Source organism: Phanerochaete carnosa (genome assembly GCF_000300595.1).
Source record: "Phanerochaete carnosa HHB-10118-sp unplaced genomic scaffold PHACAscaffold_5, whole genome shotgun sequence".
Classification (NCBI taxonomy): Eukaryota; Fungi; Basidiomycota; class Agaricomycetes; order Polyporales; family Phanerochaetaceae; genus Phanerochaete; species Phanerochaete carnosa.
In genome coordinates, this window is record NW_006767632.1 from 3,298,970 (window position 1) to 3,310,795 (window position 11,826).

The window sequence follows — 11,826 nt, forward strand, 5'->3', positions numbered from 1 at the left end:
AGTATTTCCCGGTCCATTCTAGATGATTCAAAGGAACAACCCGCCTCGGCTGAGGAAGAACCGTCCATCGAGAACCTCGACGTGGGATCCATAGCGCAGCATGCTATGCGGTGCATGCCATCACTCCAATTCATCGCCATTGGTTGTGCGGTCCCAGTCAGAAGACAAGTGTTCGAAGTTACCAACAGCGAAGACGGTTCCCAGAACGGCAAGGTGTTGGTTGAGCTGGTAGCGGGATGCGCGGGATGGAAGAAATTTCACGAGTCGGTCATGTATAAGCCGTGGTGGGGCGCAGATTGTTCTTGGTATTGGGACGAGTAGACGTACAGCAATCGCAGCACGCCTGCTGGAATTCACGTCTCGCTCATGACGATCATGATACCGAGAGTGCATAGCAAAAGCAGAGCCCGGGACTCATGAGTATTCATATCTCGACGATCTTAAGACCAGACGCGCGGACAGCACAGACACGAGGGGGGGACTGGCGTCTTGAAGTCAGTTTGAAAGCGTGGAGCTACTTAAGCTTCGAAGTTTCAAATCCCCCGCCGCGGACGGGCGCTCTCAATTAACGATTAAGCTCTGGCTCCTTCGTCGTCCACTTCGAATCCATTCAAGTTTGAACAAGCACACTCATGCCTGCAAGCAGTAAAAGAAATGCAGCTGATGCATTGGCAGACCAACGCGCTGGCAAAAAGGGCAAAACTATCTATACAGCCATCGGGTGGTGAGCCAAGTTCATCGCGCGGACCGACTCCCGCGGCACGATCATCGACCAAGGCGACCGATGCCACGAAGGATTCGAAGCGTGAGATCAACGTCGACACTCCGAAGCCTATCATTCGGCACGAGAAGAAGAACGGCAAGCGCAAAGCAACTGCGCCTCCCGCAGGTGGCGGGCCTGGCGCCGCCGCCAAGGCCACGCACCGCAAGCTCGCGCCACCTCGTCCGTTCCCTACCGTGCCCATGTCTGTCTCTGCCACTGGCCCACGTTCTGCGCATGTCCAAGGCAAGAATTACATATGCATCACACGCAAGACACCGCTGGGCGCATACCTCAGACGGTGCAAAGGTGTGACGCTGAAAGCTGGGTGCGTGCCAGTGGCAAGAAGTCAGTATGCCATGGGACTAACGAGCGGATTCAGACACAAGACGCTGCATCTTCACGCCATGGGAGCTGCGATACCGCATCTGGTGCAGCTGTCCGTGTCTCTGCCGGAAATACTGCCTTACGGCCCGGAAGAGGTCGAGACGGAGGTGATGACAGGCACGGTCGAGGTTCAAATGAAGTGATTCCGGAAGACTCGGATGAAGACATCTCGATTCGGTCGCGAGGCAAGTCGACGCTGAGTATCATTATGAAGATTGCGGACGGGAAGGACGAGGGAGCACATACAGGCAAGGGGAAGAAGAAGCCCAAGCGCGGAACTTCGGATGCCAGGATGGGCGATGTAGGGAAGCGGCAGCAGAGGCGGGTGGTCAGAGTGGCGAGAATGGTGGCAAGAGCGGGCGGGATGCCGGGGAGGGCGATGAGCGGGTGGTCTTTCGAGCTGAGGATGCGGAGGAGGAGCAACATAGTGGGCCTTTAGGCCTGATACTTGCAAGGAGTGGTCGCTCATACCGAGCTTATAGGGTTAATCTGGCTCCTGACACGTCCTCGCTCGCGTCTCACATGTATTAGTCTGCGGTATTTCACGCAGTTCACGTCACACTCGTTACGGCCGCAGGTTGCACTCAGCCTCGATATCTCCGCACTAGTCGGTAGAGATCCAGTCTCATGTCTCCATCTTTTCACCCTCGTTTCTCAGTGTCTTCCGGGCGGATTTTTCACACCACGGACAATCACGCTCCCGTGCGCGTGACGTCACGTCGCTTACGGAGGTCGTCAAGCCCACGGTGGGAATTTGGAAATTGCATATAAGGGCCAAGTGGAGCGCCGCGACTAAGGTTCGTTTCGTGCTCGTATCCCGACATCTCTCACCGCTACGCCCATCCTACACACCTCGACATGCCTCCCCGTGAGTCGCTCCTGCATGCTAGGATGGAACTCACGCTGACAGATGAGAGTAGGCGGCCAGAAACGCGCTGCTACTGAAACCGAGCCTCGCACGACGCGCTCCAAGGTCGCGAAGACCGACGCGCCAGCGAACGGCAAGGCTGCTGGGAAGGGAGCCAAGAGGGGTTCCAAGGTGCGCAAACCGTCTTTGTACGCGTTGTGCCCGTGCTGAGCACGCCGCAGGCCTCGCTAGGCGCTGCAGCCTTCAAGGCGAAGGCCCTCCCGATCCACGTGAACCTCACCCACACGCCGCCTGTCCTGGTAGAGGACGCGAAGGACATCGCACAGACGGACCCGGGGTTCATCGGCCAGACGTCGCTGGCGCCGACGACGTTCAGCACGGGCAGCTACGGCTGGAAAGGCACCAAACGCGTCACTATCGAGCTGGAGAACAACGAGACGGGAGAGATGGAGAAGGTGCAGGTCATGATGACGTGCGTTGGTGTTCGTTTGTCTGGTGGGCGTGGCGCTAACCGTGGGTGCGCAGGTTCAACGCGACTGTCATTGGCAGCAAGAATGCTCCAGGCGAAGATGAAGAGGTCGCGGAAGCACCTGAGGCTGAGACCTCTGCCGAGGCTGATGGTGAAGCCAAAGGCGAGAAGGTCGATGAAGCTCCAGCTGAGGCTGCTCAAGAGACTGCAGAGCCTGCAGCAGAGACAGCAGAGAATGCTGTAGAGATGGCGGAATAGGGACTTGTGCTGAACATTATATCTGCGCCGTCACGCGTAAGGTTTTTTTTCTTGGATATTCTGCCTGAAATTGGGACGCACGCATTCTATTGGCTCCATGTCACTGGCGCTTGGTGGTATATTTCCCCCGTCATCTCTCATACCCCAAACAGAAAGCCTATGCATCTCCCCTTGAACCTCATGTCTCTTGTCTTGCCTATCATCGCTCACACTGCACGAGACCGTTATTCTTCTGGGACGATAGAGCTCCGGATTTTTCAATGTGCCGTATTATATTGCATGCTATCAGTGCCGGCAGTTTGCCTTTGCAAGGTCTGCCGACTTTCTCTGGCAGTGGCTGCGGTTTTCGCAGCCAATGTGCGTCTCGTATTACACAGCTACTGTTTTCCCAACCTCAAGTGTTGACTTGTTGTATACCAGGTCAAATGAGGCGCTCTGATACGACTGCGCATTGGCAGGCGCGCCACCTGCTAACGTCAATCTGCCACACACATGTTCTCCAACTTTTTCCGCAACGGTCGCGGTCCCCTCCCTCCGCAGCAGACGCGTGGCTGATTGTGGCCCGAAGCGTCTCTGCAGCAGCAGCAGCAGCACACCCGCGTTCGAGACGGACGACACGGTCAAAAGTCAGTCGTCAGCTCCAATCTGCGCCACCACATGACCACGTCCATCGCTCGTGCTTTTGGTCATGGAGGTTATCTGAGGGGCCGCACATCGCTCGTGGCGGGCAGTCGCTCGGGGTCGAGCCCCGAGCTGGCGGCTTGCTCTATAAGCGACTGTGGACGCGCTGCCTCAGCCTGCCTGCGTGATATTCTCAGGCTGGCAGTGGACGCTCGCGGGTCTCGGCTCGCCGCCCGCCGCTCGGTGTACTAGGAACACACCTAGAAGCATACTTGGTTCTAGTCCGAAGAAGAGTCGGAGCTGTCGCTGTCGCTTCACGCGGAACACTTTGCTGGGCTGAGACGCATAGCTAGATGTGTTGCGTCTGCGTTATCGAATGGGGTGTGCGGTGACCGTGCTTCTGCCGCAATGTGATAAACAGCAGTTCTCGTGACAGTCCTTAAGGTTCGTTTCAGAGGGAACGCAACGGCACTCCATGGCGCTACAGAGTAATCAATGCAGAGCGGTACGCAGCACGCGCACAATGGAAAGGTGGCACGGAAATTCGAGAAGCGGGGTGCCTATTAATATTGCTGCCGCAGAGGGTGGAGAGACTGAGTACGAGCGCTCCGTTTTCGACGGCCGAATACTGTGGCGTACAGCCAGGTATCTGTGAGGAGGACGGGTCCTGGGGCCCGTATGTGGAAACCGCATTGCCACATCGTCGCGAACCGGTGCTTCACGAGCGAGCACCAAAAATGGCGCAGGCTCGGCGATCCCTTGGATCTCGCATCTGGCGAGAGCCCGCGAGTTCGCTATGAAAAAAGGAAGCAGCGGCGTGGGCCAGCACGACGGCTCACGATTAAAAAATGCCTGCCAGGAAGGAAGCAGCAATGGAACTAACCGACATTAAGCCAATCCTAAAATCTGCATGGAAATCTCAAGGGGCGTGCATCGGCCTCTGGCAACCGATCCGATAATCAGGCGACGAATCTGGAGAAGAGTTTTCGATCGGGCCCATGGGCACGCACCCGGCGCGACGGGAAGGGGTTGCTGCATGCAGGGCACTCGGTGGGTATGGTTGCTCGAGTTGTCTGCACGAGGCAGGCAGGAGAGGGGGGAAGGGTGTGCCGGAGAAGGTCGATTGTGGGGTGGACCCGCCTCATGCTCATTTCGCGCCTGATGCACCTAGTTGGTGCGGGCCGGTGCTCGCTGGAGCGGAAGAGCAGCTCGGTGTGCGCGCAGAAAATGGCCGTCTCGTGCCTCGGTCTCAGTGAGGCGGCGAGAACGGCGGGTGGTCGGGGGAGCTGGGGCACCCACAGGGGCAAATACAGCTAAATAGCAATGTGGGAGCGGGCTTCCATTCCGGGGAGCGCGCGTGTAGGCGCTGGGGGAAAAGGCCAGCACCATGTGCGTGGGCTGCCTCATGTTGGCAGTGAGGGCACGACGATGATACGCCTCCCTTGCCCCCATACCTCCTCGATCTGCCTCCGCTGCTGGCCGTCTCGCCCGCTTATCCGCGCTTGGGAGCGTGCTCCGACAGCGAGGTGCGTTGTCGAGGACGGGAGGACATCCTGGACAACATCGGTTGCAGGACTGCTCACAACGACAAGCCCCTGGAGAGAGACTGGTGAGTGATTCGTCCAGCTCGCTCCCGAGCAAGCGTCACCGACCTGCCGCATCTCCCTGTGATCTGGCCCCCACCACGCCTCTGCGCTCCTTGCTTCCCACTTTTTCCCATCTCCCCTCGCCAGCTCTCCTCTCTCCCTTTCCGCTTACGACCACCAGTCACGACACTCTAACGAACGACCCGCTCCACGATGGGCCTCTTGGATCGTCTGAGAGGGAAGCTCGACATCGTTTCGACTCCGACCGCACCCAAGATCGGCAGGATACCTCTCCCCGAGGTAGATTCACCTGCCCCCGTGAAGCTCACCCTCAATGTGGCGGCGAGCTACGTGGACGACGGCTCGTCGTCGTCCAGCAGCGGCCACACGCCCTCGCCGGGGACGCCCGTCAAGCGGCGCCGCATCCCGTCCCTCCTCTCCCGATCGTCCACGCCCACGGTCGTCGCGTCGTCCCCGCCGCCCAAGCCTCCCAAGACCCCGTCCTGCACGGCGCCCCAGGCACCCGAGCTCGTCGCGCCGACGCCACGATGGAAGACCGCGCCGTCGCTGATGGAGCAGGGCTGGAAGAACGTCGCCTCGCCTGAGCCCGCGCCGAAGCCGGCGCGGCCAGCACGGACGAGGGCGGCCTCGATGGACGTCGTCGTGCCTCCGCCGCACCGCCCGTCCCCCTCGGAACAACGGACGGCGGCCGCGAAGGACAAACCTCGGGCGATGACGCCACAGGTGGGGCAGCACCAGCAGCGGCCGAGGCCTCCTTCCACTTCGCACAGGCCGGAGCGAACGGACTCCCCAATGAAGACGGGCCACGCACCATCATCCAAGCCCCGCCGGGCGTCTGCTTCCCAGGCGCGAGCAGACACCCCGCCGTGCGTGGTGCCGCCACGAGAGCCCGCAGGAGAGCCCCAGACGCCGCGCGTCCGGTCGGCGTCGCGGGCGACGGACAGGGCAGGCGCGACCGCGACCGCGAAGCGGGCGCCGCCGCCACCGAAGAAGGGCATTTTGAAGCCGACAGGCCCGACGCCCGTGGACACCTCGCTGCTGGCCCCGAGCGAGCTGCCGTCGCAGCCGCCGACGCCGGTGCCGCTGCCCACGGCGGCGCCGTTCGGGCTGCACTGGCAGCTGCTGCCGCCTCGCGCGGCGCCTGGGCGGTACGTGCGGTTCGACGCGGGGCTGCCGGTGTACCTGATCAAGCGGCACACGGGCGGGGGCGCGGCTGCGGGGACGGAGATGCTGGAGCGCGACTTTTGCAAGGCGGCGGTGGAGGGCGTGCGGCTGACGCGGATGACGCTGCGGTGCGCGCAGCTGCGGCACTGGCCGGACATCGTCGTGTGGAACCCGAAGGGCGTCACGTGTGGAGACGTGTTCGACGCGGTGTACGACATGCTGCACACGCCGCTGACGGAGCGCGAGTGCGCGCGGCTGCTCGAGGGCGAGGAGACGCGGCGGCGGGTGGTGGAGGCGTTCGCGCAGCGCTGCCGGGACGCGCCGCTCCTGGACGAGTACGTGCGGCAGCAGGGCCTGCGGCGCATCGACGTGCTCGAGGGCAAGCGGGTCTTTGCCGGCATGCAGCTCGTCTCGGGCGACAGGTGCGACCTGTGGCAGATGAGCTTTGAGAGCCCCGCATGAGCCTGTGCCACCGCTTGCTCGACGCAAACTGTAAAGGGGGCCGTGCCGTGCGTCTGCTGCGTCTGTTATGGTCAGTGCTGGGGCATGTCGGCGCGGTTACGTCTGTCGGCTCACCGTGATGGCCAGTGTAGGGCAGGATCCCTGCTCGCTCGCTCGCTCGCTCTCTGGGTTTGTTGCCTCGCCGTCATGGCTGGAGGCACCCCCACTACTTTCTGCTGTCACCTTGACCCGCGCATATATGCTCTCCATTTTTTTTGTTTTTGTTTTTGTTTTTCGCTTTCGGTGTTGCTACACTTCATGGACTCTCTCCCACTCACACACTCTCGGATGCACACGTCATCGTCCCCATACTTGCATTGTCTCCTTCTCTCTGTCTGTGAACCCCACGCTAGCCCTCATCATTTGCACCCTGCTCAGCCCCCCTGCACGCATTCTGTCTACCTTATTGTATCTCGTATGCATCTGTCGCGCGCCTCCGTCGCTGTAACACCACTCTTGCAGCGCTCTGTGTGCGCGTGCGCGTGTGATCGCTGCCCGGTGAGAGACCCGGGCGTGTTCGAGAAAGCTGGTAGGGGGTCTGGGCCCCCTGTTGGTGACCCACCCGGAGAAACCGAGCTGGCGCGCGTGGGTCGGCTGACCTGGGAGCTGTCAAAAGCCGCATTCGAGCGACTGCGAGTGCTGGTGCGGGCGTGAAGTGCAGGAGATGTGCGATCTGGAACGCGCGGGCAATTAATGGCCTTGCTAGTCGCAAGCGGCGGTGTTGGTGCGTCGTGTGCGGTTGTTCGAAATCTTGGTGTGAGGGGGCCGGGTTCACCGAGATGGATACGTCATGGACAATATATGCTCGTTTTGGCGAGGGCTGAGCCTCCTGTCATGGGCCTTTTCCACAGCTCAGCTCTGGGCGCGCATCGCTGTCAGAAATATCGCAGGGGTTTTTTTTTTTTTTTTTTTTTTTTTGGAGGATGGACGACTGGGGAAAACGGTGCAAGAGCGACGTGGTCGGTCGCGAGCTGAGACAAAAAACGAGACAGACTGCTGCGTGGCCTTGAAAGAAAAAAAAGGCTGCGTCGTGGCGCGGGGCTTGCCGCAGCTGGCGCCCGCTTCGAGGGGCTGCGGACAGCGGCGACGCAGCGACTTCAGTCAGAGATATACATCGTGTTGCAGAGCATGATCGCAGACAGACGTGTGTAGAATACAGAGAGAGACGAGAGATACAAAAGAAAGAAAAAAGAGAGACTAGAACATGGCTTCACGAGGTTCCTCGAACCGGGTGTCGTGCTCCATCCGTCCAGCAAAACCCGAGCTCAAGCCCAGCGCCGTCCAACTGTCGTGCGATGACGCAGAGGCCCCGAACGACGAGCGCCGCGAGGGAGCGAACGAGCCGCCCCAGGCGGAGCCGTCCATGTCAATGTCGGACACAGAGTCAGACAAGTCCGACAAGCCGTCTGACGTGCTGTCGCCGTCGCCGTCATGCTCGCGCTCGGCGGCGGCCCACGCGTTGTGGAACACGAGGTCTGCCAGCCCGGGTGGTGTCGGCGGCGGCGCAGCGGCGCGCGCCCACTCGTCCGTCTCCCGGACAAAGGACGCAGAGAAATCGAGGGTGGGGAGCACGAACGACGCCGCCGGGTCGATCGCAGCTTCCAGCGGAGAGTCGACATCGAAGCCCGACGTCTCAGAAGACAGGGCGTCGTCCACGCCGGCCTCGGTCGCCACGTCGCCGGGGTCGTGCTCGCGGACCTCCTCGAGGACGCACCAGCCCGTGCCGGCCTCGCCGAGGACGCCCCGCACGCGCGCCTGCGTCCAGCCCGCGAACCGGACCTCGAGCACGGTGCAGAGCCCGCTGCGGTCGCCGTACGCGGACGTCGAGACGCCGGGTGCGTCGAACACGCGCGCCGCGTCCAGCCGCGCGAACACCGTCGAGACGCGCAGCGCGTGCGTGTCGTGCACGTGGTGCATCGCCGCGAGGTGTGGCAGCGGTAGCAGCGGGTGGTGTGCGTTGTGCGCTGGCGGCGTCAATGCTAGAGGCAGGCGCGCGGTCGGCGTCGGCGCGAGTGGGACGAGCAGGTAGGTCACCACCTCGTCGGCGAGCACGGGAAAGTACCTGTCGAGCTCCGCGCGGATCTCTGCGTCGTCAGCAGTCTCGGCCTCTGCAGCCGCAGCCTGTCGTGCGGCGCGGACGGGCTGCGACAGCATCTCTCCGCGCGCCCTCCTCTGCTGAGTCTCCTCCTCCTTCTGGTACTTCCGCATCCTCGCGCGCTCCCTGTCCTTCTGCACCCTCACGTCCCAGTCGGCCTCCCAGAACGCGCGGCCGGTGACGGGCACGTTCTGCGCGAGGTTGTCAAAGAGGGGGCGCGCAGTGGAGAAGGCGCGCGCGGTGCCGAGGCCGACGTCGAACATGCTCCGCGGGACCGCGGCGGGGGCGCGCGGCAGCGAGGGTGCGCCGAGCGGCCGCGCGAGCGTGAGGCGCGTCGCGGACGGGAGGCGCTGTTGGACGGACGGGAAGCGGTGCGCGTGCTCGAGGAGCGAGCGCGAGCCGTGCGCGGCGTGTGGCGGCGGCGCGAAGGCCCCCGGGGCGGTGAGGTGCCCGGCGACGGTCGAGAGGAAGGTGCGGGCGTGCCTGAAGAGGGCTTGGACGCTGGAGCCTGTGGGCCGCGCCGCCGGGGCGGGGCGGGGGAGGTGTGCGGGGGTGTGTAGCGACCTGGAGGGGTTGCCGAGGGTGTGAGGCTGGTGCCCGCGGAGGGCACGCAGGCCCGACGACGCGAGCTGCATTGTCGAACAGTACTCTGAGAGTCGTTCGACGGTGGTGGTGGTGGTGGTGGTGGTCGCTGAGTGAGGGCAGCTGCAGCTCTGGGCCGCCTTTTGGAGTGCGGAAGGAGTTGTGCCGATCGCACTCGTGTACCCGGCCGGCAGTGGCATCACCACGTGGCTTGGGGCTTTTCGCTGGATTAGGCAGCTGTCGCGGTCCAGCGTCTCTGTCCGGTGCTGTATTCGAGGCTTAGCAGCCGCGTCCTACTGCGGGAGTCCCAACTCTCACGTACCGGCGGCGTGCCACGAACCATAAGATCAGTCGGTGGTAATAGCTACATGGGAGACGATGAGGAGTAGTGTGGATGCAACAACATCCTCAAGCTTTTGTCCCCCGGCCGCCGTGGATTTAACCGTCAACTGGGTGGCCCAAGGAGACAGCATCTGAAGCTAAAGCTATATTATTACGACACAATCAAAGGTGAACAAAGCATGAAAATTTCTGTGCAAAGCAGCGATCAAGCTTTGACCCCAAAGGTATGAAGACTTTTACTCGAGGCGCCTGAGGGCTTACGCACAATGGCCCTCGTAATCAATATCACGTCACGCACGCGGGAACGTGACTTGCGTACAAGCTTGCGTGTGATGCAAAAATCCGCCCTGGCGACAACATGAAAACATGCACCTGGATCTCAGCAGACAAGTGTGGAGATATCAAGGCTGGATGCAACCCGCGGTCGTAACAGATGTGAGCCACGTGAAAAATTACAGATAAAGGCATGCAAGCAAGGAAACGGCCAGTTGCTGCAAATCCCACAGGTTTAGTATGAGCAGCCTTTGAATGCTGAGCCTGCAGAGTGCCGGGCCTAAAGCTTAAAGACGCACCACTTCACTTCACCTCCTCATCCTCGGCTCAAAAGACCACCCGCTCTGGCACATCGCCTTCTCCAGCCTCCCGCTTATTCTCGCCATTCTGACCACCCCGCCTCCACTTCCCTCAATCACCCATCCTGACATCCGAAGTTCCGCTCTTGGGCTTCGTCTTCCCTTTGCCTGTATGTGCTCCCTCGTCTTTGCCGTCCGCAATCTTCATAATGACACTCAGCGTCGACTTGCCTCGCGACCGAATCGAGATGTCTCCACCCGAGTCCTCCGGAATCACTTCGTCTTGACCCTTGACCGTGCCCGTGACCACCTCCGTCTCGATCTCTTCTGAATTATACGACAGTATTCCCGGCAGAGACACGGACAGCTGCACCAGGTGCGGTATCGCAGCTCCCATGGCGTGAAGATGCAGCGTCTTGTGTCTGAATCCGCTCGTTAGTCCCATGACATATACTGACTACTCGCCACTGGCACGCACCCAGCTTTCAGCATCACACCTTTGCACCGTCTGAGGTATGCGCCCAGCGATGTCTTGCGTGTGATGCATATGTAATCATTGCCTTCGATGTGCGCAGAGCGTGGGCCAGTGGCAGAGACAGACATGGGCACGGTAGGGAACGGACGAGGCGGCGCGAGCTTGCGGTGCGCGGCCTTGGCGGCGGCACCAGGCCCGCCACCTGCGGGAGGCGCAGTTGCTTTGCGCTGGCCGTTCTTCTTTTTGTTGCGTTGAATGACAGGCTCCGGAGTGTCGACGTTGATCTCACGCTTCGAATCCTTCGTGGCATCGGTCGCCTTGGTCGATGATCGTGCCGCGGGAGTCGGTCCGCGCGATGAACTTGGCCCACCACCCGATGGCTGTATAGATGGTTTTGCCCTTTTTGCCAGCGCGTTGGTCTGCCAATGCATCAGCTGCGTTTCTTTTACTGCTTGCAGGCATGAGTGTGCTTCATCAAACTTGAATGGATTCGAAGTGGTGGACGAAGGAGCCAGAGCTTAATCGTTGATTGAGAGCGCCCGTCCGCGGCGGCGGATTTGAAACTTCGAAGCTTAAGTAGCTCCACGCTTTCAAACTGACTTCAAGACGCCAGTCTTCCCCTCGTGTCTGTGCTGTCCGCGCGTCTGGTCTTAAGATCGTCGAGATATGAATACTCATGAGTCCCGGGCTCTGCTTTTGCTATGCACTCTCGGTATCATGATCGTCATGAGCGAGACGTGAATTCCAGCAGGCGTGCTGCGATTGCTGTACGTCTACTCGTCCCAATACCAAGAACAATCTGCGCCCCACCACGGCTTATACATGACCGACTCGTGAAATTTCTTCCATCCCGCGCATCCCGCTACCAGCTCAACCAACACCTTGCCGTTCTGGGAACCGTCTTCGCTGTTGGTAACTTCGAACACTTGTCTTCTGACTGGGACCGCACAACCAATGGCGATGAATTGGAGTGATGGCATGCACCGCATAGCATGCTGCGCTATGGATCCCACGTCGAGGTTCTCGATGGACGGTTCTTCCTCAGCCGAGGCGGGTTGTTCCTTTGAATCATCTAGAATGGACCGGGAAATACTACAGCTCGGAAGCGCTGCCTGTACGCCGTCC

At 60.9% G+C, this 11,826-nt stretch overlaps 5 protein-coding genes across 5 annotated transcripts; 3 read left to right on the forward strand and 2 right to left on the reverse strand.

The window, feature by feature from the left end:
- Positions 1-663: 663 nt before the first annotated feature.
- On the forward strand, positions 664-1,702 carry PHACADRAFT_257033 (uncharacterized protein; the record flags this gene model as incomplete). Its single annotated transcript, XM_007396258.1, has 3 exons — positions 664-1,275; positions 1,338-1,472; positions 1,686-1,702. Coding segments are annotated over 2 exons (747 nt in total), but the record flags the coding sequence as incomplete, so codon positions are not given.
- Positions 1,703-1,974: 272 nt separating this feature from the next.
- Positions 1,975-3,061, forward strand: PHACADRAFT_257034 (uncharacterized protein). The gene is made up of 4 exons (XM_007396259.1): positions 1,975-2,015; positions 2,068-2,186; positions 2,237-2,487; positions 2,541-3,061. The coding sequence occupies exons 1-4, from the start codon at positions 2,006-2,008 to the stop codon at positions 2,740-2,742; spliced, it is 582 nt and encodes a 193-aa protein (XP_007396321.1). The 5' UTR covers positions 1,975-2,005; the 3' UTR covers positions 2,743-3,061.
- Positions 3,062-4,466: 1,405 nt separating this feature from the next.
- On the forward strand, positions 4,467-7,019 carry PHACADRAFT_257036 (uncharacterized protein). Its single transcript, XM_007396260.1, has 2 exons — positions 4,467-4,972; positions 5,097-7,019. Exon 2 carries the CDS (start codon positions 5,163-5,165, stop codon positions 6,594-6,596), a length of 1,434 nt encoding a protein of 477 aa, XP_007396322.1. The 5' UTR covers positions 4,467-4,972; positions 5,097-5,162; the 3' UTR covers positions 6,597-7,019.
- A 653-nt stretch (positions 7,020-7,672) lies between these two features.
- On the reverse strand, positions 7,673-9,393 carry PHACADRAFT_257040 (uncharacterized protein). The gene has a single exon (XM_007396261.1). It carries the CDS (start codon positions 9,363-9,365, stop codon positions 7,833-7,835), a length of 1,533 nt encoding a protein of 510 aa, XP_007396323.1. The 5' UTR covers positions 9,366-9,393; the 3' UTR covers positions 7,673-7,832.
- A 972-nt stretch (positions 9,394-10,365) lies between these two features.
- PHACADRAFT_66820 (uncharacterized protein) lies at positions 10,366-10,865 on the reverse strand (the record flags this gene model as incomplete). Its single annotated transcript, XM_007396262.1, has 2 exons — positions 10,366-10,648; positions 10,705-10,865. Coding segments are annotated over 2 exons (444 nt in total), but the record flags the coding sequence as incomplete, so codon positions are not given.
- Between the last annotated feature and the right edge of the window lie 961 nt (positions 10,866-11,826).

Excerpts from the sequence above, each read along its gene's own strand:
- PHACADRAFT_257034 (XM_007396259.1), top strand. Across the intron at positions 2,187-2,236 it reads GAGCCAAGAGGGGTTCCAAG|GCCTCGCTAGGCGCTGCAGC; the intron begins GTGCGCAAACCG and ends AGCACGCCGCAG. Across the intron at positions 2,488-2,540 it reads AAGGTGCAGGTCATGATGAC|GTTCAACGCGACTGTCATTG; the intron begins GTGCGTTGGTGT and ends GTGGGTGCGCAG.
- PHACADRAFT_257036 (XM_007396260.1), top strand. The coding sequence starts at position 5,163 with ATGGGCCTCTTGGATCGTCTGAGAGGGAAGCTCGACATCGTTTCGACT.
- PHACADRAFT_257040 (XM_007396261.1), bottom strand. The coding sequence starts at position 9,365 with ATGCAGCTCGCGTCGTCGGGCCTGCGTGCCCTCCGCGGGCACCAGCCT.